At 39.4% G+C, this 25190-nt stretch overlaps 1 protein-coding gene across 1 annotated transcript; it reads right to left on the reverse strand.

Moving 5' to 3' along the window:
- Window positions 1-12212: 12212 nt before the first annotated feature.
- On the reverse strand, window positions 12213-23958 carry UPP1 (uridine phosphorylase 1). Its single transcript, XM_005527848.3, has 8 exons — window positions 23882-23958; window positions 21300-21365; window positions 18323-18440; window positions 17699-17857; window positions 16572-16686; window positions 15907-16116; window positions 14308-14454; window positions 12213-12872 (listed from the first exon to the last, which is right to left on the reverse strand). Exons 2-8 carry the CDS (start codon window positions 21350-21352, stop codon window positions 12733-12735), a joined length of 942 nt encoding a protein of 313 aa, XP_005527905.1. The 5' UTR covers window positions 21353-21365; window positions 23882-23958; the 3' UTR covers window positions 12213-12732.
- Window positions 23959-25190: the final 1232 nt, after the last annotated feature.

Genomic DNA, 25190 nt, shown 5'->3' on the forward strand with positions numbered 1-25190 from the left:
CTACAGCTACTTAAGGAAAAATAAGTTCATTAAAGCAAGTTAGCAACTGACACTTTTATTTGAAATCTGTATAACTTTATGAAATACACTTCTTTCAGAACAGAAAAGTAGTTTTCATTTCAATTTAAAGTGTTTGTAGATACTTTGTTCAGGTCAAGATAGACTCTGGCAAGGTGATGACAGTGACCTTCAACTTTCCCATACCTGAGCCTCCTAAGAAATCAACAGCATTTTGCACTTTGCTGCAGTTTCTCATGCTCCCCGAGCCCTTCCTGGTGGCATACCTCTTTGTTCTTCCCTGGCTGATGGCATTACACCCTTCTGTCACCTGCACTCAAATGTTCTCCAAAATTGCCTTCGACATCTCCAGGAGGGAAGACCAAGTGAGACCAAGCTAACAGGCATGAGGCTGCCCACAGCTACACATCTCATATCCCAGTGTTCCCATTTCCAGGGCCACAATGACAAGGCACACAAGCTGATGTGCCACAGGACTCAGATTTTGAGTGTGTCTTCTCTGAGCAGATTGCATATATACAGTGCATATTCATGCCTTTACAGAGAGGGCACAAACTCACAAACAGATTGGAAGCAAGAAAAAAACACAAAGAAAAGTAATTGTCTCAGTTTCCAGCAGCAGAAAGGAAGAAACAGCCATTCAGCCAAGTTTCAAAAGACTTCTAGACTCACTGGTAACAGCATTAGGGAAGTGTGAATAGGGGCAGAAACACTAGAAATGACAGCCATGCTGAAGATTATTAGAGGCTGTTAACTCCTCTGGAGCATACTGAGAATTTTATTTCTGAACTGTCAGAGTTGAACCAAATCCCATCACAGAAGTGATTCCTAAACTTGGGCATGTCAGAAAAATGCCTAAGAATTGTAACATAATGCTTAAGAACAAAATCCAGTGGCAGAGTCTTCCCTGTGGATAAGGACATCTGTGCTCAACATGAGACAAGGTTTCCTGAAATTTAGGGAAATTGCCATTTATCTAAACTGATCACACTCAAAACAATACAGGAGCCAACCTAATAAAAGTGAGGATGGTGCTTTCAACCTTTTAGGGATCAGCAAGGGTTGGCTGCTCCCTAGGGTGCAGGGATCTGTGCATAATAGTGCCACCCAGCAGGGTAGGGGATCCACCCCAGGGACCCAAGAAGGGTAACAGGGCAAGACCTGCTAGCACAGCCAGCCTCAACCAGGAGTCGAGATCCTCTCTCAATGTCACAGCAGATCAAGTCAAACAGTGGCCAAGCACAAGGGCTGAGCTTGAGAGCAGTATCCCAGGCAGGAGCAGAGGGCACAGAAGTCCCATTTCAGCTGAGCCTTGAGCTGCAGTGAGGCTGCCCAGAGCCATTAAACTTAGCAGAGGCCCAGAACCCTGACAGCATCCTTCCCTCCTTGGCATATTCATCCCCATTCCTCCTGTCTGGGGTCAGATGAAGTGCCTTACTGTGAAGCAGAGCCACTTCTGCAGAGTATCCATGGGCTCTCTATGAGAAATGGAGCCAGCTGCAGCAGCTGAGGGAAGGGACTTGGGAGGGGATGTCACCAGGCTGCCCAGGAGGGGTTGGAAAGGATCCAGCTGTCCCTGGGGGCACACAGCACAACCACTGTGACCACACAGTGGCTAGGGGAAGGTCCCACAAGAAGTTCAAGTGGGCTGTGGGAAATCAGAGCTTGAGGGGTTTATATAGGGGAAGGCCCTGGACAGCCACAGGCTGGGCTCCCTGGTACCACCTCAGGGCTCAGGGCAAGCCCAGCTGTCAGTCCAGCACAGTACCAGCCAGCTGCTCCCTGAAGGGCAGGGAGCCAGACAGGTGCCAGGGCACCAGGGCCCTTGTCAGGAAAGGCCTGCCCAGTAGTGCCCCAACAAGGCAACAGGTTCTGCTGGGAGCCTGTATTTCCAGGTGAGCCAGGGCTAAGGCTGAGCCAGGAAGCCAGCCTGCAATGAGGGTCAAACAAACAGCCCTGCCATCTCTGCCATAGTTCATGGGAGGAAAGTACAGCTGGATAGGTACTGCTGCTCCTTCTGACAGGAATTTGGGATAAGAACTGAGAAGGCACCTGCAGAGGAAACAGGTTGGAGGACTCAATGAACCACCAGCATGCTGCAGACATTACACACGCAAAACTGATCTTAACAAGTAAGTTTTTTGTTGTAAACATGAGAAAGTAATGCTGCTATATATTAAATATAGAAATTATATAAATATATTAAATATATAAATATATTTCATTTATATATGAAATATAAATATAAATGCTGCTGTATATATATACTTGTGTTCAAATAGGAAAAGTGCCCACAGAAAGTCCAAAGAAAGAGTATTTATGAGATTGCAAGATTGCAGTTCTTGCACAGCTGCTTTGCCCAGGCACTGAAGGGAACTGGAGCCTGAGAGCGCATGACATTCTGAGGAGATGCACCTGGGAGAAATGGTGAGTTTTGGTAGCAGAGATTTAGGACAATTTTAATTCCAATTGTCCTCAAAATTAGGGCATCAGAATTTAGCAATCACATTTCATCCTTTACCTAGCTACAAATTTGGATGGTAATAAACATTATCTAAATGATAGTTAAGAAATGCAGTAATGGAAAACTAAAGTAGTATATTTGTCTGGTAGTGTGTATCTCCTGAGCTAGAATCTGTAGTCCTGAAGTAAAACTTCTGAAAACAGAAATGAGAATGTGTCTTTGGCACAACTGCAATTTCAAACTCCAGCAAGTCAAATGTACAAAAGAACCTGTCCTGCCTTTGAATCATTTTGATAGAAGTTGCTGATGCCAATCTGAATTACAGTCAAAAAACCTGTTCCTTACAGAACTCTTACATATGTCACAGCCTTTTTACTGCATAATACCAACAAATGCCACATAGTACTCATGACGCTTTGCTAGTTCAACAGCCCTCACTTGTCTTCCAGCCCTAACTGCTGATAAATCACCATGAGAAGAAAATTGTGTTATACAGACAGATCTACATGATATGGAACAGAGCTGAAGCATATCAGATCTTTCAGGGGGTGCTTCTCTCTTTAGATTCACAAGGGTCTGACCATCTCTGCATAGGTGGATGATCCACCTGGATTTCTCCTCCACAAACTGCAGATGGAACACCTGCACAGCTTAGTGTTTGCACAACAGCACACGAGCAGGTTTTGCAAGTTCCCCAGGGCAGCTTCTGCCTATCAATAGACAGAATGAAGTTTGCTTTGGATCACCTTTGTAATTCCTGGCTTGGAGAAGTCTGCCTCTCAGTGAGTTCTCTACTCAGGAAATCTACCAATTAAACAAACTAAAAACTTACATGAATTACAATTTTTTTTCTTTCAGAAATATATGAGAGAACACTACACAGAACAAGAGCAGAAATAGATCCACATGCAGGAAAACAGGAGATACAGAGAAGCCATTTGATGCACACCGATGGAACATTCAGAACTGTTTAGGAGTGGAGAAGAATAGGACCAACAGCATCCTTCCCCCAGAAGTATATTTTATATTAAAAAACATCACTTTCATTAATTTGGGGAATAAATTCCTCTCTGAGGAATTTTATTGAAGGCTAAATATTTCTGAAATGGAAAGGCGTGTGTTTATTTAATTGAAATAATCCTATCCAAAGCAACCTACATGCTTCACTGCAAATCCCCAGATCATTACAGAGAAGTGAAATCAGTATGAAACTATTAATTGAAGTGACCTGTTTTCCCACAAAAATATTCTCTCACTTGAGAAAATTCACTTCCTTCTGTCCTAAAAAATTGTTTCAATCACAGTAAAGGTAAAAGGCATCTCATATCTAATTTTCATGATTTTAATTTTGACTTCTGTTGAAGTAGCTGCCACATTATTTTGCATATTGGAATTTGAAAGGTTAAATTTGGCTTTGGAGAGCAGATAAGAAAGGAAATCTAGAACTTTATACAACTGTGATATACAATACTTTCCCTGTATCTAGATTTTGATCATGCAAACTTTCTTACATTACCTATATGCACCTGCAATGTGAAGAAAATTGATTGTCTCCCTTGCCACTGCTTACCAGCACTGCTAGTATCTAATGCTAATTAAAAGATAAGCAGTGGCTCTTCAAAACTTCTATGAAATTTGTCTCATTTGCAAACTGCAGAGCATTGCTGTATTCAGTTGTTTTATAACAAAAACAACATGTTCTCTACTTGTGTTTTCAACAATTAGGTGACAAAAGGCAAAACAAAAACAACTTGCAGCTAGCCTGTCTTTAACAATCTGCAGTGAAAAGGGAAAATCGATAGACACACTCTTTCCAACAGGTATTAAAAAATTTTAAATATCCCTTTTTTAATAATTTCCAAACACTCACCGGTTGCCTCACACGTCAGAGCCAATTTTTCCAAAACAGAGCCTTGAACTGGTGTACAGCATGCCCCATATCTTTTCTTTTCTTCACCCACTTGCAGAGTGGCTTCTTAAGGACTTTTTCACTCAGAATCATCTCACCAAGAAGTCCAAACGTATTATTCAGAAGCTGATTAATTCCAGCACTAGTGAATAGTTCAAGAGATTTGCCTGCCTCCTCAGAAAAAGATGAGATAATGTTTCTGCCTCTTGTTTTGCTGTTGTTGAGGAGTCTCATCTTTCTGTTTTTCTTCTCAGTGCAATGAATAGTAAGGGAATGGGTTTATAGAAATGCCTTCAGGTTTCTTTACTCCACAGCATACATTCTTGCACTTGTTTCTACTTTTCTGGTATAAAAATGGATGCAAAAAATGGGGGCGGGGGGAAGAATATGTAACATAATTTGTGTTTTTCCAAAGTTCTGTGACTTTTTATGACTTCAGTGTTTATGTCTGTTTGTTTGCAGATGCTTATATTTTTGGGAAAAAAATACTAGCTGGAAAATAAATAGAAAAATAACTCTTTGTCACCACATAGCCCTAAAAATGCAAGTATGCTTCTAGAACATCCTTACATCCTTATAAGTACACATCTAGCACTGTAGTAGTCCCAACGCATCATCATATGACTTGAATTTTCTCTTGTGGAGGGTGTATGTTTGATATTTCATTCTCCTTTACCTACATAGAGGGGGAATATTCCAACAGTAGAAAACTCTGTCAATTAATTGCTACATGCTCCCTGGGATGAAAATCAGTCTTACAGCAGCAGATCCCTCAGCAAAGAGGTGGGAGAGCAACTCCTTTTGCAGAAGGGAAGCATGTGCTCTGTGGTAGCAGAGCCAATGGAAGACCCAGCAGGAATCTGGTGGTGCAGAGGATGACCACCTTACACACTAGGAATGACACAGTGAGCAGAAGAGTAAACTTTCTGGGTTTTTTGTTCTACACAAATGAATTGCCTAAAAATCTGATCCCCAAAAGCTCTCTCTGTGGTCAATAGAGATATATAATACAGACATTATATAAGGTAATTCAAACCATCTAGAATCTGAGTCATGATTCTCACATACACACACACATAGGACAGCATGATGCCTGAAAAAAATATTCTTTATTTCTTATTATTGCTGAGTAAATTGCATCATTATACTTTGTACAAGTGTATTCCTATTGAATGAAAGACGCATCCTAACATTCACAGGTATTTTTTCCCCATTAAAAGGAAAATCCCAAAATACAAATTTTTTTTGGATATAGAAGTCATCAAAGAAGAATCCAACTTCCACAAGATTTAAGCCAAGACAACAATTTTAAAAGTTAATAAATTTGCTACTTGTGCAATGAACAACTGCATATCTGCAGGTCTAATTAGTTGTCACAGTTTCTATGGGATGAGGGTTAACTAGTGTTGAGTGCCTTAGCTTCCCTCTCCCAGGCTTTGGATTTGGGTTACCCAGCAGCAGTTTTGGCCTTTCAGAGCACATTGTAAACTTAGTTACTCCACTTCCTGGGAAACTGACTGGTTAGTCTGTTAAAATGTTTGTATTTGAAATTGTGCAAAATTCTGTTTTAATATTTACCTTTCCCATGGTTCAAGGAATAGAAAAAAAACCAGACTAAGTGGGTGTTATAAATTCATCAATTTTACATACTGGTCAAAATCACCTCCCAAAAAGCAGAAATCACACATGAAGTTATGGCAGAATACTTCTGCCATACAACACAACTAGCTAAACACCTTCATATCTTAAATATGGTGGTATTTCCTTTTATATTCTTTGCTCTAACACTGAAAAATTACTGAAGTAATTTAGTTCAAATAGAAACGTGAAAGTCCTCAGGGCATACTAAAAAAGGAAATAGTTTGATGTTTACCTGAATGTCATTAAGCACATATGTACCTTTGAGTCTGGATTAACTAGTACCTTTCCAAGGAGCTCCACTTTACACCTGGATGGCACTTCCAATTTTAGCCAAGCAGTGCTAAAATGCCTGCTATTTCAGAATATGGACAGTCATTTTTCTTGCTAGGGTCAAAGGTGACATAGCAGTGATGCAGATTCTGTGCACAGCAGAAGTATGCATTTTTAAACAAATATTTTTCAGAAACTGAAATTGAAATACTGTTAATTTTTAATATGTGTGGGATCACACAGCCATTCTGGAAAGCCAAGGAGCAGAATCTATAGAATGTGATTTGTAGGAAATTATAAATTACTCAGCATAATGAATTACAAGCAGTTACTTATCAAAGCAACTAATATGGAAGACAGTTCTTCTGTGTGAGCTAAAGCAGCTCACATGAACCTTTTGCCAAATCATTTTGAACAAGTCTTTCTGCAAAATTTCTGCTCATCCGACTGTGACATGTTAATTTACTATGGTCTATATAATTACAATCTCATAAATGTGCAATTCTATTTTCACGGTAACAGGAACCAACTATTTTGTATGTAATTAGTGTCCAGTACTAATGAACTACTGACTCCTCATTTTACTATATAAGATACTCAACAGACAAACACCTTTCACCACCAAGTTATGCTGACTTCATTTGTCTCTTACTTCATTAGAGAAGTCTCTCACTTCCTACAGAAATTAATTCTTGCCTATTTTGGTGTCCTCCAGTAGTAGACCTGTTTTTTCTAGAATGAAATTTAGGAAAGCAAAAGATATCCCATGAACATTCCACTAAGAACAATCACTGCAGTGGCATTCTGGGGAATTACTTCTAAAAGTAATTTCAGAAGGCACAGATTATATGAGCTTGATTGTACTATTTTGAATGTCATAGAAATATGCAAATTATTAAATCACCCCCCCCTCCCCCAAACCAAAACCTTGGCACAAAAGATATAATAATATGAAAATGAAGCACAGAGGCAGGAAAATCAAAGGATTAATGAATATTTTTGGAAAGATGTATCAGCTATATTGCTGCCATCCTGGAATCTCTTTTGAATCCCTAGGTTTCATCAAGACAGCATCAAGCAGTATCCTGTGCAAGTACCAGCCTTAAATATCTATATTAACTATATAATTATTTCGTTATAAACAACAGGGAATATCTTTATTAACTGAATGCTTTCAGGGCTTCTTGACAAAGTGGCTATAATCCATGGTAACATCTTGAGTATTACAGGGCAAATTAGAGAGCCATGGATTGCATCATGTGTTCCACTCACTCCTGGAATGGAAAAAAAACTGGCTGAGAATTGGGTCTTTCAGTAAGGACAAGACAGAGTGACCTGCCCTTTTTTGCTTAGTTTTAGCAGGCTTTGCCTTAGTTTTAACTTAAAACTCTAGTTTCATATTATACAAGTCATCCAGTATCACTGGACCTGAAAAGGCAGAAAACCTCCTGCCAGCTCTGGTTTTAAAACTTGACTGCTTTTTAATATTATACTGTCACTGTCGGACATGGAATTGTTCACACGGACGCAGCTCGAGGTGTGGTGAAAGAAGAAGAAGGGTTTATTTGTTCTTTCAGTATTTATAGGTTTTCAGCAATGACCAGGGATTGGATAGTCAGGTTACCACCTTCCCAACTGCACTGGCTGTGAGAGATGTCCATCAGAAGGCATATCTTTAATGGAATGTATAAACACCTATGTTTATAGTTACTTTCTTGGGAAAGTGGCTAGAAATTAAGAAAACAATATCAAGAGGCCTGATTCTCAGGGCAACATTATACCATCAACATGCCACATCTAACCTACAGTTTTAATATAATTAGAGTAGGCTGGCAAGCACTTTCAAAGAAACATAATTTTATATGTTAAATAGGTTGAAGCCTGGGATCCAACAATACTGTTTGGTATAGACAGGAATGCAGTCAATTCATGTGAGAATATGGCTGGGAATCTGGCAAACTAACCTATTTTCCTATCACCACCCACCACTTCTTTCACAAGGTTTATTGAGTGATCACAAGGCTTTCCTTTTAACATTAATAGGAGTACTTGTAAATATTTACATGGGGCAGACCTATGTTTAGACAAAGTGCCTGCAGGATGACATCAGTTAGTAGCATCTTTTCTGGGAGACACTTTGTGTGTGCAAAGTTAGGGCCTGATGAAGAATGTTAGTTGTGGGCAAGGTCAAATAATGGGACTGATTAAAATGGAGTTATGTGTTAAACCAATAAAACAGACCAAATCTCACAAGGAGGCTGATAGTTTGTTAGCGCTTCTGGGGAGCAGTAGGAATTCTACTCTCATAAAATGACAGAGACAGTAAATTGAAAATTTTCTCACAGCCACCAACAAGAAGCATCTGTAATCAGGCATCATGTAAAATCAGCTCTTGTCTGTCTTTTGCTGCTGCCTCACTTTGTTTGTAGCCCAAGAAAAAGCACTCTACCTGGCAGCATTACTTTTTCCTCTATTATTTTACCACAGAGTTTCAGATTTAATATTGCTCTGTTCAGTGACCTCCTTTTTCTTCAGCAGAAGACTTCCTGGACTTTTAATTTAATCCATACTCTAGCGTATAATATTAAATGGTATTTATTTTAGAATAAAAATATTATTTAAATATTATTACTAATATTTCATTAATATATTATTAAATATTATTTAGAATAATATTAAGAATAAATATAATTCTAATAATTTATTCTAATAATATTTAGAATAAATATTAAATTTTAATTATTTTAGAAAGATAAAACATTACTTTTAGTCACTCAAAGTCTGAGAAACTTTCAGGGAAAGCAAACCTCAACATCTTGTAGCAAGCCATAGTAGTGACATCAAATCACACTACTGTACTTCCTTGTATTCAATTATTGCATGCAGATCCTATCCCCAAAGCCCAGTTTGCTGCTTCAGTTTTCTTTCACCTGTCTTCTCAATGGAAATGAAAAACATTCCTGATTCAACCACATAAACATTTTATTTAGGAGTATATACTAAGATCCCAACTTGAAAAAAACCCAGTTCTGTTACACAATGCACTGAAAAACTTTTACAAAGAATTTTTAATTAACTGAAATGATCAAATTATTTTACTTGGTTTTTAAAGGACAGATAAAAACATTTGTTGTCTAGCCACTTCTGGACATAGGTTATTCCAAAATGTTCCTTTTCAGGATTTCTCACATCTTCCATTAAAGAAAATCCTTCTCTGAAATATATCAAGATGCCAAAAATAAAAATCCACTCCTTCAAGTCACTGAGTTACTGCTCTTTTTCAGTCTCTCACAAATGTAAAACCATTGCATTATAGATTGTCTTCATTATTCAACCATTTCTTTAACAAAATGATAGGAATAGGCCAGAACACCATGCATCACAGAACGAACCATTGTTAGGAACCACTTTTTTCTCCCTTCCAGTGTCCACTCTATTAAAATCTTCTGCCTTCTTCTTTGCTTTTATCTCTTCTGATCCCTAGATTAAATGGATTGTATAGTATTTTGCTAGATACAGGGTGGCACAGAGAACCAACTGTGGTTCAAGCAGGCCCCTGATTTTAAATAGGTTTCTGGTGTTTGTGGGATTTGTAAATGTACTAGGAGACGCTGCATTATGTAATATTGAACATATATGTAATATCACGTATAGTTTTTTTTAAATATAACCACTCTGAATCCTGATTCATGTTCTACAGAAAGAATAAGAATGGCTAATATTGAACAATTGACTTGCATATAAAACCTGCAAAACCTGTAAATATTTCATAAAACCTACAGGAAGGTAACTTTTTGACTGGATGCACACAAGTGACTCATTTCTTTATGTCCCTGTCCAGTTGCAGTCATAAGGGAAAATACAATTGTTCATATCAAGCTAACATTCTGGCAAGTTTCCTCTGAAGTTTGGAAAGGTATTTTACTGCATGTCAGATGTGTCTGTAGAGTGACCTCTTGCATTAGGAACACAGCACCAGAGGATGGGGAATAGCAGAAACAAAAGGATACTTGGTATCCTTTGATTTCTAATTTTAAGTTTTCATATACTCCTTTTACTCCATCTGTTGGGAAGCACAGAAGTAAATCTTTTAGCAGAAAGAAATGTAAAAGCAGTGTCGTAAGGAACAGTGGGAAGGAGGAGGGACATACAGGCAAAAGGCAAATGACTCATCTTTCAGAGGCTTATGCCAGGGTCTCGGCTATTGATTTAATACAATAACCATGAATGCATGACCCTTAGCTCCAGCTCAGCCAGGCCACAAGACCATTTATATTTTAACACCTAGTACATAGGAGTTCTCATATTAGTTCTCAGAAAAGAAGTGCCTAAATTATTTGACTGTAAATACAAAAACTTTTTTGTTTCATTTGACAACACACACTGTTAAAATAATTCAAGAATTTTTTTTTCTAACAAGTTTCCAGATTCATTCTGTCTTTGCTGTAAAAAGACAAATCACATCGTTTTAGATTCATACCTCCAGGACAACTGTAGAAATATGCTTCCCCAGAGCTGCTTCACAGGGTCACATTAGGTGTTTGTTTTCTAGGTAAAGCATTTTTTCTTCTCTTTAGGTACTTCTTACTAAGTATTTCTTGTACAACAACAAACTGTCTCCTCCAAACTCATACTGGTCAATTTGGTATAAGACTTGCTTTACCACTGAGTGCAGCACACACTGAAGTGATCTCGTTTTTATCTCCCCGTTACTGTTTCGAGAACAGGACCTTGAAGACAAAAGATGTGCTTTGTTGCATGTTTCCCGAAGTACCTCACAGACTTCACACAATGCCTAGGCAAGCACCAGGCATAGTTAAACACAGATTTTTTTTCTCCTTCTCTGAAGGTGAAACAGTTCAGACAAAATTTGAAGCCATTCCCACCTCCCTCCTTCCCTTAAGCTTAGGGGGAAAAAAAAAATTCTCTGAAAACTTACCTTCACATAAATAAGAAAATGTGGGCTTAAAATTAAGAGAAGACTAGATCATAACTTTCTAAAAGTTACTAATATGTTTTTGAGCTGAAAAAAATCATGAAATACTCATTGGCAGTTTTGTGTTCATGAGTTACCCTTCCTTCTTTAATGTTTTCATCATATTACTTCCAGTCTCTGTCACTTGGTGACTGTGCCTGCTACAAACATCACTCTCTTATAGTTCTAACACTTGTGCTTGTTAACAGCATTGCAGACTACAATCCTCACAAAGAAAATCTCATTTTGCTGGGTCAGCCACAACTGTTCTTAAAGCTTATTCAGACTATTAACCTGTGATCCCCGCTAGGACTGGACCCTCCTCACTGCAGTAGAAAGAAGGAAAAGAAAAGAAAGAAAAAAAAAGAAAAAGAGATAAGCACATTTTCTTTAACTGACCACATATTTACATTTGAAACACAGCAGCAAAGCACCAAGGAGTATGATTTTTAAAAAAACCCAAACACTTAGGCCAATGTTAGCAGAAAAAACTGCAGTTGTAGAAAGGGTTTTGATGGCATGTACTGCTAAGAGGTATACTCCAGTTCCTCAGAAGAACTGAGAACCATTTGCAACAGTGAGTGTTACATCCTGAGAATGGAGATGAATACCCATTAAAAAAAAAAAAAAGAAACAAAGTAAAACCAAGGGAAAAAAAAGGGCTGCCATAATATTGGCCTGTGAACATGCTGTGCATCTCCAGAATGACTTCAGTTACTCTTCATAAGTAAGAGTCTTGCTTCAACAAATGATTGCTAGTACTTGAATGCAAAATTACTCAATGCATAAATATTTCCTGGGTATTGATTCAATTATTTAGGTAAAATATTGCTATTTGTTTTTTATTATTACTAATATTGGATCAGTATCTAGACAGTATAGATATTCAACAGCTTAGTGTCAAGTCCCTAATGCTTAGAAAATTCAGTCCCACACTTTGCAATTTCATGAAATTTTAATATATTAAAATAGTATTGTTTATTTCTCAAGGTCTGCAAAAAAATAAACTGAATTCACTTTAAGTTTTCTTTACAAGTGAATCAACAAAGACAATTTTAACTTACATAATTTTTTTATAACAATAAGAAAATTAAGTTAATTTGCTGGTATGCACGTACTTAGCAATAAAGGTTGATTTTCTCTCTACTTTTTCTTTTACAGCAGGGATAAATAAAGCTTTTCATTATCATAGGCTTGTCCTTCACATCAGATCCACTTTCCAATTCAAAGAAAAGTGAGTTTTATATCCAGCAATACATAACTAAGCAAAACTTAACTGAAGTCCATTCAGCACATTCAGTTCCCAAAGAACAGTGACATAAATGATTAATTTCCACTGACACATGGAATGCTGTAAGTTATACTGAAGCAAAAGACCTGCAATGCACAGAAGTGATAACCATGACTGCATCTGTACAAAGGCCTTCTCCTTCTCTAAAACATGAGACAGATATTTCATACTTTCCCAAGACTTTTCTTAATGAAATATCCCACTAACTTCTGCGGCCTCTGCTGGTACTCCACAAGGACATCATGTGAGTTGCTGATTTGATCCCCTTCAAGCCGATTCAGAAGAGTGACACACACTACAGCAGCTAGAAGTTAAAAGACAACATTAGTTAGGAATGACACTCTTGCATTTTACATTCCAAAAGCATAAACATTTGAACAAACCACTAAAAGAACAGAAATACAAGAGAAAACAAACCCCAAAAAAGAATGTGCGGTACCATGAGATGCTAGGAGACTAGCATGTTGTGGATGATACTAGGTAGAAATAGTTTAAGAGAACTGCTTGTTACACTAATACAGCCAGAGCTCTCAGGCAGCTGCACTTATTGTTGTATCACGATTCTTATGCTTTCCTTGATAATTCACAAGTATCCAGGACATGACTGGTATGAAGTGACCTGACACACTGTTCTAGCAGAACAAGTTACAGCCTCCACTGGAGTGCCTGTGCTGTAGGTGCCATCTGTCAGGAAGCAGCAGATAAGCTGCCTCCACATTCATGGACAGGGAACACTGCAAGTACATGAGGACCCCAAGTATCATCTCAGGTTCATATGCTGCCTTTCAGTATTCAGAGCCCCAAAGCCAAAACCCCTCCTTTCACTCAAGCTCAGGTCTATCACTCAACCCTATAACTCTGCTCTGTCTGGAATTTCTGCCAGTGGCAATTTGCAGAGCACAAACAGTAAACACACATTACAGACCTACAAAGCAGAGACAGCAAAAGGCCTACTGAATTGCCATGGGATAGTACTGGTTGGGTTTTTAATCCCATTCAAGCCAATAAGAACTGAGTGTGTTTGATATAACCATTGGCCTTTTTGCTTGTATTTCATCATCTTGACCTCCTTGAGCTTAAAGGAGTTTGAGAAACATCAGTGTTTTAAATCAGCATATTCCTTGCTAAGGAAAGCGAAAGAAGACAGTTAATATGATAAGAAAGACACTGTATTACATTATTTGTAATTGCCCTTTTTTACTTAGCATGCATAAAAAAAATTTAACTCATTTTATGATTTGGAATGGTTTATTCATGATGCTACTAAACATCCTCAAATGTTTAAGAATCACAGTCTTAAGTCTACAGAAAATAATTATGTGTTCCATTTGATATGAAAGTATAGAAACTGAGTATAGTTACATATATATAGATGTGAGAATCACCTGACTGGTTAAACTAAGCAGTTGCTTTCTGTAAACTTCAAAAGATACTGGAGAAAACAAATGATTGCCATAGGGTAATTAGGTACTTTAATGACTTACAGGTTTGCCATGGCCTGGAATAGCAAATGACAGAAGTAAACTGTGTAAAAACAGTGTGAGGAATTGTGATAAATTGTGACACAACTGACACAAATCAAAAAAATCATAGCAACAAAATTATAAGCAGCAATATCTTTTACATACATGCATATGTGCAGAAGGTATGTTAACCTATTCCTCTGCAGTTTTAGCCACAAATCCCCTGCAATACAGAACATTTCCTATAGCCTGGATAAAGTGACTAAGTTAGATTACCTTTGACACCACTGAGATTACACATTGCAGCAAATACAGAAGACTCCATCTCAATGTTTCTGACACCAGACTCATAAGCATTCTTCAAATATTGCAGTTTTTCTTCTTCATCATATAAGCAGATTGCACCATCCAACCTGCCCTGTCCTAGAAAGTAATTTTGTAGAACATTTCAGAGTGAAGTCACAGAGCAAATTCATTTTTGAAAACTCAGTTATTACAGTTTCCTCCATGCAGTGTTCAGCTTTTACTACTAGTAGTACTTTTACTAGATGACTAGTTTTTATTTTTGTGCACAAGACAAATAGGACAAAGTGATTCTTAGCTATTGCTAGAGCGTATACATATTATTTGTATTCTTTATAATGTGAATCATGGTAATTTAATTAGTCTTCAAATCCTTAAACAGAAAAACGTATGTAGTACGTTCTCGCGTGTACAACAAGTATCAAAATTCCACAAGAAAGGATATATGGAAGGGCTGCATTTTTAAATATGTTTAATCACTGTCTAAAAAAACCACCAGGCTTAAAAATGCTTTCCTGTTTCTGCCTTAAAAGGATGAACATTTTATTACTTAGAGACTTTCCGAGGTAAGAGATGTAGTCTCTTAAGCTAAGTAGCTAATATTGTAAATTTTGAGAAATTTTTTACTCAAATTATTCAAGAATATTACCAACAGACAAGACAGCAGCAGGTCAAGTACAGAAGAGTTGATTTATACTGTATTTTGCTCAATATATTCTTGGGTTTGGGAGATGTACTCCTAAATTAATGTCCTTGGTCCTGTTCTCAGCTTTTGCTGTATGAGTTGAAAACAGCCCTGACACTTTTTTTTAGTGTTGCTTGCACCTGTGGGTGGTGCCTGAGATACACGAACTGACAGTGTGTGCATCTGCCCAAGCTGGAGCACTATAATAAATATAATTTGTCACCTATTCAGCAACAGACAGAAAGTGGGATCGGGTGCCACTTACAGTCTGTCCTCACAAGGTTTGAAAGGTGTTTCTGAATGAACATCTAGATTTAAGAGATCAGAAAAGCACCTGAAGCCTGTATGTTTATCCAAAATAGGCCTTGCAGGTTTGTGTCTCCTAATAGCAGCACTGACACAACTCAGCAAAATATTATCTTTGGTTGCCTGATCACTGCTTTGCTCAAATTGAAACAAGTTCAAATCCTCTTTTCAGAGAATATTTATTTTAGGTACTTAACAAGTGCAAAGAAAACCAACCCTAAACAAGTCACAAATAATTCCCACTCCTCTAATCCCCTAGGATGCTTCAATAAATCACATAAATTTTGTGACAAACATACCTGACAGGTACCTGAGAAGTGTATAATAGACTATATATACTTCAGAGGATCTATTAAAGCTGGGGAGAAATCTCCACAAAATTAAAAGTTTGATACAGCAAACTGCTAAGTAAAGTGCTTGATTTTACGTAGATGAAAAATAGATTAATTGAGATTTGTGAGACAAATCAGAGTAGGGAATGAGTTCTGTTAGTGAACTGCAAGCTTAATGTTAATATAGTATTCAATATTTATCTATTGCTGCTTACCAATACTTTTCTGTTGGTCTATTACCAGCCTTACCTTCATAGAAATCCAAAGTGCACATGGTGTTTCCAATGACTGTATTGAACTGACCGATTTCTTTACTGCACTGCATCAGCTCCTTAGCCAGCTGTTCATCCAGGTTAGTGCTGCGAATTACTGTCTTTCCCAGAACAACCTGTTCCAACTGAGGTTTGAAGGTGGCATCTACAGACTGTCTAGTTATAACAACTGAGCCTGGCTCCAGACCTGCAGAAAAAGGAAATAGATATATCTTCATATTGCAGTTAACAAGTGGTTTCCAGACACACAAAACATACATCTTGACTCAACCCTGCTTCTTTTAAAGATGGCAATTTTTGCCTCTGAATCCACCACGATAATTTTTTGTCCATGCCTAGCTGCTTCTGTTTATTATTACAAATAATTTCTGAAATAATTATTTTTTTCTTTTTTCACTTCTTTCTTATATTTTCCATACAGGACAGGAACATCCTTCTTCTCACATTGTCAGATCTTTAAGTGCATTTTTTCTCTGCAAAAGCAGATGTTGCATTTATTTTCAAAATTACAGAAAAAAATGATGCATCGCCTGTGGAAAACTGTTCTGACCATTAATATCTTGCATGCAGAGCAATGCTTTATTCTCCTGCAAATATACTTTGGTTTGCAGAAAGAAAGAAAGAAATCAAGAAGGGAAATACCTATTCCACCAGAGGTGCCAATGCGAATTATGGTTATGTCAGAACACTTGGCATGATACAGCAGTTTGATCAGCTCGTGCAACATGATTGAAATAGAAGGAATGCCCATACCATGCTGAAAAGGAAACATAAATTAATATTCCACATTCAGACAAACAGTACAAAATATATATGGAAGAAGCAGGTGGACATTATCTCCTGCCTGATACTGTTTTCCCTAAGGCCACCTAACTCACTCCCACAAAACCCCCAATCTCTGCGCCTACAGAAAGATACTGAAAGGGCCTACAAATAGACTCCCACTAGCTTTGGCAGACTGTGGATGAAGTACAGTATTTCTAAAAATCATAAATTACAAAACATTTACATTCTCAAAAGTATAAAGAGTGTCCTTTCCGAAGAGCTGACTAATGCACTTCATCATGGAGCATTTCCTAAAGACAAGAAAAACCCCACTCTGATTTTTCACCAACCTGAAGTGCTAGTGAATAATTAAGCTAATTTTTTTTTCAAAACACAGACACCATGGTTTAGTCCTGATATTCAACAAACGTAAGTCCACATTAGCTTGTACAATATTATGATAATTACAGCTCACAAGAAAGATTGGAAAATAATACTACAGATTTGCAATTGCAATTGAAGCACATAATTCTATCTACAAATTAAAGCTAAAAATTTCTTTAAAATGCATACATGGGTTGGCAGCATCAGTCCCATGGAATGCTACTCTTAAGCACATTTGACAGTGCCATTACAGATACACAGCTCTGGGTGTGATACAGACATTTTTTCCAATACCCCATATGCACCAAGTGACGGTTTTCCCCCACATTTCAGGGTACAGGACAGGGATGAGGCAACAGTAACTGCTAAAAAAATCCATAAAGCCATTCCTGCAACACCTCAATGATACATTGAGGAAAAAGGATGCAAGAAGGAGCAAAGGTATTGGAGATTTTCTTTCTTACAAAAAAGGGCTAAAGAGGAATCCTTAATTAGCTGACTGCACTGTTTTAAGCAGCTTGATTTGGACTGAGAAGTATTTAGAAGAAACATGCATTCAAATTTTCTGCTTTGAACAGCATCAAAACTGTGTCCCGTGTCAGACGAGGGGCAGTACTTACACTGACAGACAAAACGGGCCCTACTTTGTACATTGCGTAGCGGTCAGTGCCTGCACAGATGTTGGGGTAGTCACACCCGGGGCTCCCAAGCCCCAGCTCCTCTGCTATGTAGGCAATGAAAGCTTTCATCCGGGAAGGACTTCCTCCAACACACACAAACTGGGGTGGACAGAGTTGAACAAAACAAAATCAACAGCATGATTCTGTATTTCAAAGAACATGCAAAGAACAACATGAGTATGCAAATGCCTTCAGTTAGCGCAGATTTATCCCCAGATATGAAGAATTATGGAAAAAAAATTCAACTGCCTATATGGCACTCAAATGCCTTCACCTTGTTTAAACTAATGAAAGACAAATACTGACATAAAGACCCAACAAACAGAAGTTGTATCTGAATAGAGCCTATAGCATTTGCCTTTTTACTGGATGAAAAGAGACAGTCAAAAACAACCCCAGCTTTGTTGGATACCAAAAGTGACAAAAACCCACAAAATTTTTCCCCTTTTGCATGTACTCCTCAATTGCTAGTAGGCTGACACATTTAGTCTTATTCTGAAGACAGCTACACTTTCACCTTCTGCAGAAAAGCTCAGGTATGCTGAATAAAGCAAAGCATCTTACCTTTACATCCCCAAACAATGTCGGAAAATCATGGGTACCAGTCCCAAGAGCAAAATGGTACAGGATGTCTTCTTTCATTTTCTCCAGGTGAGGGTTGCAGAGATGAATAAAATTCTCTCTGCCAAGACAGCAGCATTGTGAAACATATAGAATATATACAAACCCATACATTGAACAGATGACAATTCTTCGAAGTCAAGTAGTCAAAAGCTGGCAAATGCTACACAGACAAATGCCTGCACTACCTTATTTTGGCTCCTTGTGCATTGTGTTAAAGAAGCACTAAATTTCATAACTGCTTTACATCCTATAAAATGTCACATATGACACTTCAAATTCCATTCATTGCACAGGATGAAATTGCTGAAGAAAAGCCCAGATGTTCGGATGCATTTGCAACAGTGCAACCTTCATCTTAAACAGTATTAAAGCTGGGAACCAAATGAGTCTTTATGGCGAGTAGAACAATGGGAACAAGACCAGGGAAAATTCAATAGCGCACCATATTACAGAGGCAATCTATAGCAAAACTGAAAAGAAAACTTGACCTCTGTTTTGACTGAAACTCCACCAGTCACCTGAGAAGAATGGGATAATTTGGGCTTTATGGACAAGCACAAACTAGATTTCTGGCAATTTGTCTTACTCTGTCATACAGAAAGGAGGAAAAAAAAAACCCTATGGCATGAAACTGATAAAAAGGGTACAGAGTATCTGTAAAAGGAAAGAGAAGAGTGGAAATCTGAAGCAAGGAGAAAACCACAGAAGTTAAAAAAAAAATTCAAGAAAAAGGGAAAAAGAGAGGAAGAGGGAAAAAGAGAGGAAGAGGTAAAAAGAATTGACTTCTTTCTATGGGCTTCTTATAAAGAAATGATACATCGAAAAAGAAAAATTAATCTCTCTGAATAGACAGGAAATGACAGGACACGGAGGCAAACTTGAACTACTTGGCCTGTGGGATCACCTTCATGGAAAATTCAATAGTGGACTAACTAAACAAGCTGAATGATTTATAAAATGTCTGCCTTCTGTGCTTGATGTTTTAAGTTCAATTGGAACAGGTAGGAAAGACTAGACAATATGTACAAGCTTAAGCAGAACATCAGCCATTTGTTCAAAGTCACTTCTGAGAGATGGACTCAAGCATTAAATAGCTTCCAGACACAAGATGACTTAATAGCTTAATGAAGGCTCAGTGGAGACACGGTATGGCTCAGCAAATTCAAACTGCTTTGTCAGACGAGACAAACTAAAGAGTTTACCTGGACTTCATTAAAAAAATCATTAGGACAACTCAGGAACAACCCTGAAGCCTAAACAGAGGTGTTTAGCACCATTTCAGATGGGCTAGGTCACTAGGTTATCTTGTCTGCCTTCTAATGCCTCTCCAGGAAGGCAGTGCTATCCCATAGTTCCTATGCCTTATCCTGTTCCTGTGCAGTATGAAGGAAGACTACAGTGGCCAAGATGCCCATTCTGAGGTCACTGAACTGTTCCTCAAAAAGCAAATAGTTACAACCCAGATATTCTGAGTACAGCAATTTCTTCTGTTCTTAATGGTCTCTCTCCAACATCATTAATTATCCAGTAACAGCTGCACAACCAAGGAAAGAGGTGTCATCCCAACTCACCCTATCTGTCTCTGCCCACCACACACAATGACCTTCAGCAACTGAAGGACCTGACCACCCAGCCAGCCAGTCCGTTCACCCCTTCAGTAGGAATTCCCTTCCACCTCTCATGGGGCCCCATTTGCCTGTCTTCATACAAATCCTGCCTGAGGTGGAACCAAAGGCTTTGGCTGCCTTTGTTCTTCCTTCCAAGAGACCTGTTTGACTCTAGGAGAACTAAAGAGCAGATTTATGGCCTGTCATGAAGACACAGACAACGTAGGAATTCACCAGCTCATATTAGCAGAATTTCCAGGCTTCCTCCCCTGCATTATTCCTGTTCAGTTTTGTGGGACTCTCTACATTTATTTACTGGGTGACTCACTAATGCAGATCCAATATCTGGCTGTGCTGTTGTCCATTGGAATGGTTGTCATATACAAATAGGATAGGATATGATTTGAAATAATTTTACAATAGATCCTCAAGCAAGCAAAAAAATTTACTTCCTTCTTTATGAGAACACTGGCAATAAAAGCTTCTCTCCAGGAAATATATCAAGAAAAGGCAAGGCTCTCTATTAAAAATGCAAGGAAATTCATGTGGTATGTGCCAACACCACTGTCCTCATGCCTGACCAAAACACAGCCTCCTTTCTCATCAGTAGCTATATTCCACCCTTTTCATCTCACACCCCACCAACAGCAATCTCTGACCCACCACCTCAACACGGTGAGAAGCCGTTATCAACTTGCTCACCTCAGCTGCATATCTGATCGTAGACTTGGACCCCAGGGTAAAATGAGCAATAAAAACCAGCATATTGTTATGTGTACATAGGACCAATGCCATAGATTTACAGGAGAGGCAAAGTTTGCCTGATAAAAATCCTTGGCATGCAAAGCACAGGAGCAGAAAATTTATTTCCCTAAAGCTGTTGTAAAGCACCTACAACTTCTAAGGGTGTAAGTAAAATACAAATCCAATGACTAAACAGGCATGTAGCAGGTTTTAGTAAAATAAGCCTAAAGTAAGGATTAGAGAAACGCACTGAAATAATTGTTTGAACTCTTGAAGCAGCAACCAAAGTCAACATTTCAGCAGCTCATCGGTTTAAAATAAAAAAATATATAAACATCACCCTCGTTTGAAAAAATTCACTGTTGAGAGAAGTTAAAATGGCTAGCCAGCAAAGTCCTCTGTATAGGTGTGGTAAAGCAATAAAGCATACAATTGTCAAAAGAGCTGCTACTGGATACTTGGCATTATTATCATAAACTTTATCTTAAACTAAATGAGTGTGTAATGAGTTTGGGGAGGAAGTTTAAGTGTAAACTTGGACAAAATAATTAATTTCTCAATCTTACTTTGAAGCCTGTCCATCATCAGTTTTCTTCTCATTTGAGGAACCAGGAGCCATGTATGTTTTACACCTAGAATTATATTTAAAAGAAAAACATATATATATATATATATATAACTGCATCAGAATAGTCCCCTCTGTAAAGCTGGAACCATTAACAGAGAGAGAAACCTTCTGTATTGATGATAATTACCATTAATATTAAATTCCCCAAATAATCCAGCCACACTAGTTTTTATAACTGAAGAAAAAGAGCAAAATGAGCACCTACAATTTTTACAGCTGAGCATCACGACTTTCAAAGCCCTAAAGCCTAAATTAATCCCTTGATATTGCAACCCACACTTCACCACTACCTCTGTTCTGTGGTATGAACAGCTGCAGGTTCACCAGCCACAGAGAGGCAAATCTCATTGCTAACTAACTCACCCTATTTCTTCCATACCTCCCACACCAACAGTGACTGCCGAACCAGCTTTAGTCCCCTTCCACCTTTGGTTCCAGAAGGTCTCCAAAGCTCAGCTCCAGCTGTCAGATGCCTGAAACCTGAGTCCAGGAAGCATCTCACTCATAATATCCTCCTCATGAAACATCTCCTACTGACCTTAAAAGCACTCCTTTCTCCAGCATAAAGCAAGGAATATAAAACTTAAACATGACTTCAAAAAGCCACAGCTCTCCAGTTTGTCATCTATCCTGAATACTTTTTTTTCTGATCCATTACCTTAACCTATATGCAAAACCTTCTCCTTTCTGCATTCTTCTTTACATTTAAATAGGCAAATGTATCACTGAGGCTTTCACACTGGCCCAAGGACAGAATTATAATTATAGAATGATTAATTTATTATTATTTTCAGAAGCAACTAAGGCTACATGCCAAAGTTGGTAATTTCTGGGAATGCCCTTACGGGAAGTATTGAATCACAAAGTTTTGCTCTACCCTCCATTAAGAAAGGTCTGACAGTACAGCGATTATACCAGAGACAGGACTGTAATCCTTAAAAACCCCAGGATTACACCACAAGGAAACAGAAAGAAATAGGTCTTGCAACAGAATTACATCATATATGAATTTCTAATGAAGTGCACAACCTAACAAAATAAACAAAGAGACCTGCCTGTTAAAAGCCACTGAATAATGGAAATGTATTAAAATTTATAAAGGGCAATTTGTTTTCTTCATTCAAAATATCAACCTTATCAAATTTCGCATGTACTAGGTATACTAAACCATCAATGGTCATCTATGGTCAACGAGGTGAAATATAAAAGTTGCATTTATAATCAACTACACTTCACTATGGTAGTATGAAGTATAGTCAGCTACTACTGGGCATCCCCATTATACCACATACATTACAGGAAAAATACATCATTTCTTCCTACAGTGCCACAAGTCCCAATAATAGAGGAGTTAGAAGCTAGGAAGAAGAAACAGCAAAGTGATTTTTATGTAGCAAGAAGAAGAATTGCTGCAAATAAACCAAGGATATTGATTCAGCTCTTGTTCACAACGCGATTTTTAAATGTTCTAGGTTCTGACCCCCTAGGTAATCACAGATGATACACTTCAAAAAGCTGAGAACAAAGTTCTGCCAGTCCAAAGGTCTGGCATTACCCCCCCCCCCAAGAGCACCCAGATGGAGATGTCTTGGCAGGAATTGAAGGAAGGAGCAAGCATAAAGCAGCTTTCCCATGGCAGACCCTGACAGCAATCAGGTAGTAGCTGACAAGCAACCAGTTAATGTAAAACCACAAAACTCTCACACTGTCTAACCAAATGGAAATTTTTACAGACATGTTAAAAGTTTCTGCAGTCTTCCTCAGCCAAAGATAAAACTGATGTTCAACAATAATGTACTCCAAAGAGGACTCAGATAAAGAAAGGGAACAGCCTATTTTAAGGTGTGTGCACATCCTAGAATGGTTTGGGTTGGAAGGAACCCTAAAGGATCACCTAGCTCCAACTCTTCTGCCATGCGCAGGAACACCTTTCACTAGACCAGGTTGCCCAGAGCTCTATCTAGTCTGTCCTTTAACACCGGATAGAGGAGCATCCACAACTTCTCTGGGCAACCTGTTTCAGTGTCTCAGCATCCTAATAGTGAAGAATTTCTTCCTAATATCTCATCTAAGCATCTAAATCCTCAGACTGGTACTTTAAACACACGCAGAATCCACTATAATTGCCACCTCTCATTTCCTCCCACAATCTGTCATTCTTGAAGGAAGCCCACAGTCAGTGGTTTCTGCAGGGAAAAGCTCTTGTCTGGTGTTCATCTACCACCAGGAAAAGCTGACGTCACTGCAAAGTTGATTTTACCCTGCTGGTCCCCTCGCTGCTGGCGGAGCGCTTCCCCGGCTCCACCAACAGAGCAAGCGGTCCCGTCCGCCCGGACGCCGCGCCACCGCCGAAACGAGCGCTCGACCGGACGGACGCTGCGCCGGCCGCCTCCCCTTCCCTACCCACTCTCCGCGGCCCGCGGTCCGGCGACCGGGGGTGGGAGACACGGCGGGCACCCCACCATCCACCCAGGAGCGGACCGCGGGCAGCCGGGGTGGCCGGTGGGACTCAGTTCTCACCGGGTGCAGTGGGATCCGACGCCGGGAAACAAGGAAAGCCGCTCGCTGTTCCCAGTCGGGCTACGGGACGCCCGGCCGAGGCGCCTCCCGCCAACGATGGCACCGCCCCACCCCGAGCCCGATTAACTCCCTGTGCGCCGGGGAAGCTGCGGGAAGCGCCGTGTTCCGGGGCTGGCACGGCGTGCCGCTGTGGCAGTGATGCCGGGGCCGGTGGAGATACAGTCGGCGTGCAGGGAGAGCGGGGCTCCGGGCCTCGGCGGGAGAGCTGCTGCCAAGGGCACGGGCGTTACAGAGGACCTTGTAATGGAGATTAGAAATCAACATGACGTAAAAAAAAAAAAGCCAGGAGACCTTCTGTTCCCTTTAACAAGCCTTTATTAGAGAGAACTAGGCCTAGAGGTGGGGGGGTCGGGGTGCGAGCCGTCACCGCTGCACCCCGGGGTCGACGTCGAAAACCACACAGGCTTGTCGTCATCCACGGTCGACAGGACTGGACTCTCTATTCCTCGCCGGGATCGCCCAGACATTCTATTTTAGGCTTAAAAATCCAAGGATGTCTTCCCTCTCGAGTCCTGCCAAGCTCATGGAGACCAGCTTGCCAGACCGAGATTCGTGTACCCAGTTTCCCTAGGTCCCCGCTGCCTCCACAGTGTGGTCCTCCAGATGTTCCTCGAAAGTGGCTCATCATCCAGGGTTGTCTTCTCTCCCAGGTGGTAATATGATTTTAATATGCACCCGTGTGCAAGTCTTTATGGGAAATGCAGAAATTCGTCCTGGGTAGCAGTGGCTAAATTACCCGACGGGTTGGAAGGGAATAAGGGGTGGGGGTACAAATGCAAGGATAAAACAAGTACAAATTTCTTAACAGTGAACCCTTTTGGGGCTTACAACACCAAGCCCCTTATCTAGGGACCTAAACTGGGATTGGAACAAGAACATGTAAGTTGAACATTGGGGTTTTTATTTATAACAAATAGAGACGAGGATGGCAGAGTCAGGTCAGTGCCTGTGTCTGCCCTTGTGTGAGTCAGTGCACACACTCTGTATTTCCGCTCTCATGCGCATTTGGGCACGGCAAACACGGTGCGAGAGAAGAGCAGACACGGTTTTGGCTACTGGAAGCGTAAATTTAACATTGTTCATACAGTAACTGAAAACACCAAATCCACAATCCTGCAATGCAATTTTTAAAGTTTTCGTACCAGAACCACACTGTCGTTTGTCACAATACTTGGGAATACTTGGGAGCCAGAGTAACTAAAATCTTCTTGGTAGAGAACTTTCTGTGCCTTAGGACAGTAAACACATC

Source organism: Pseudopodoces humilis, chromosome 1 (assembly GCF_049639895.1).
Source record: "Pseudopodoces humilis isolate 2021_Gansu_Grassland_sample_001 chromosome 1, ASM4963989v1, whole genome shotgun sequence".
NCBI classification, from domain to species: Eukaryota; Metazoa; Chordata; class Aves; order Passeriformes; family Paridae; genus Pseudopodoces; species Pseudopodoces humilis.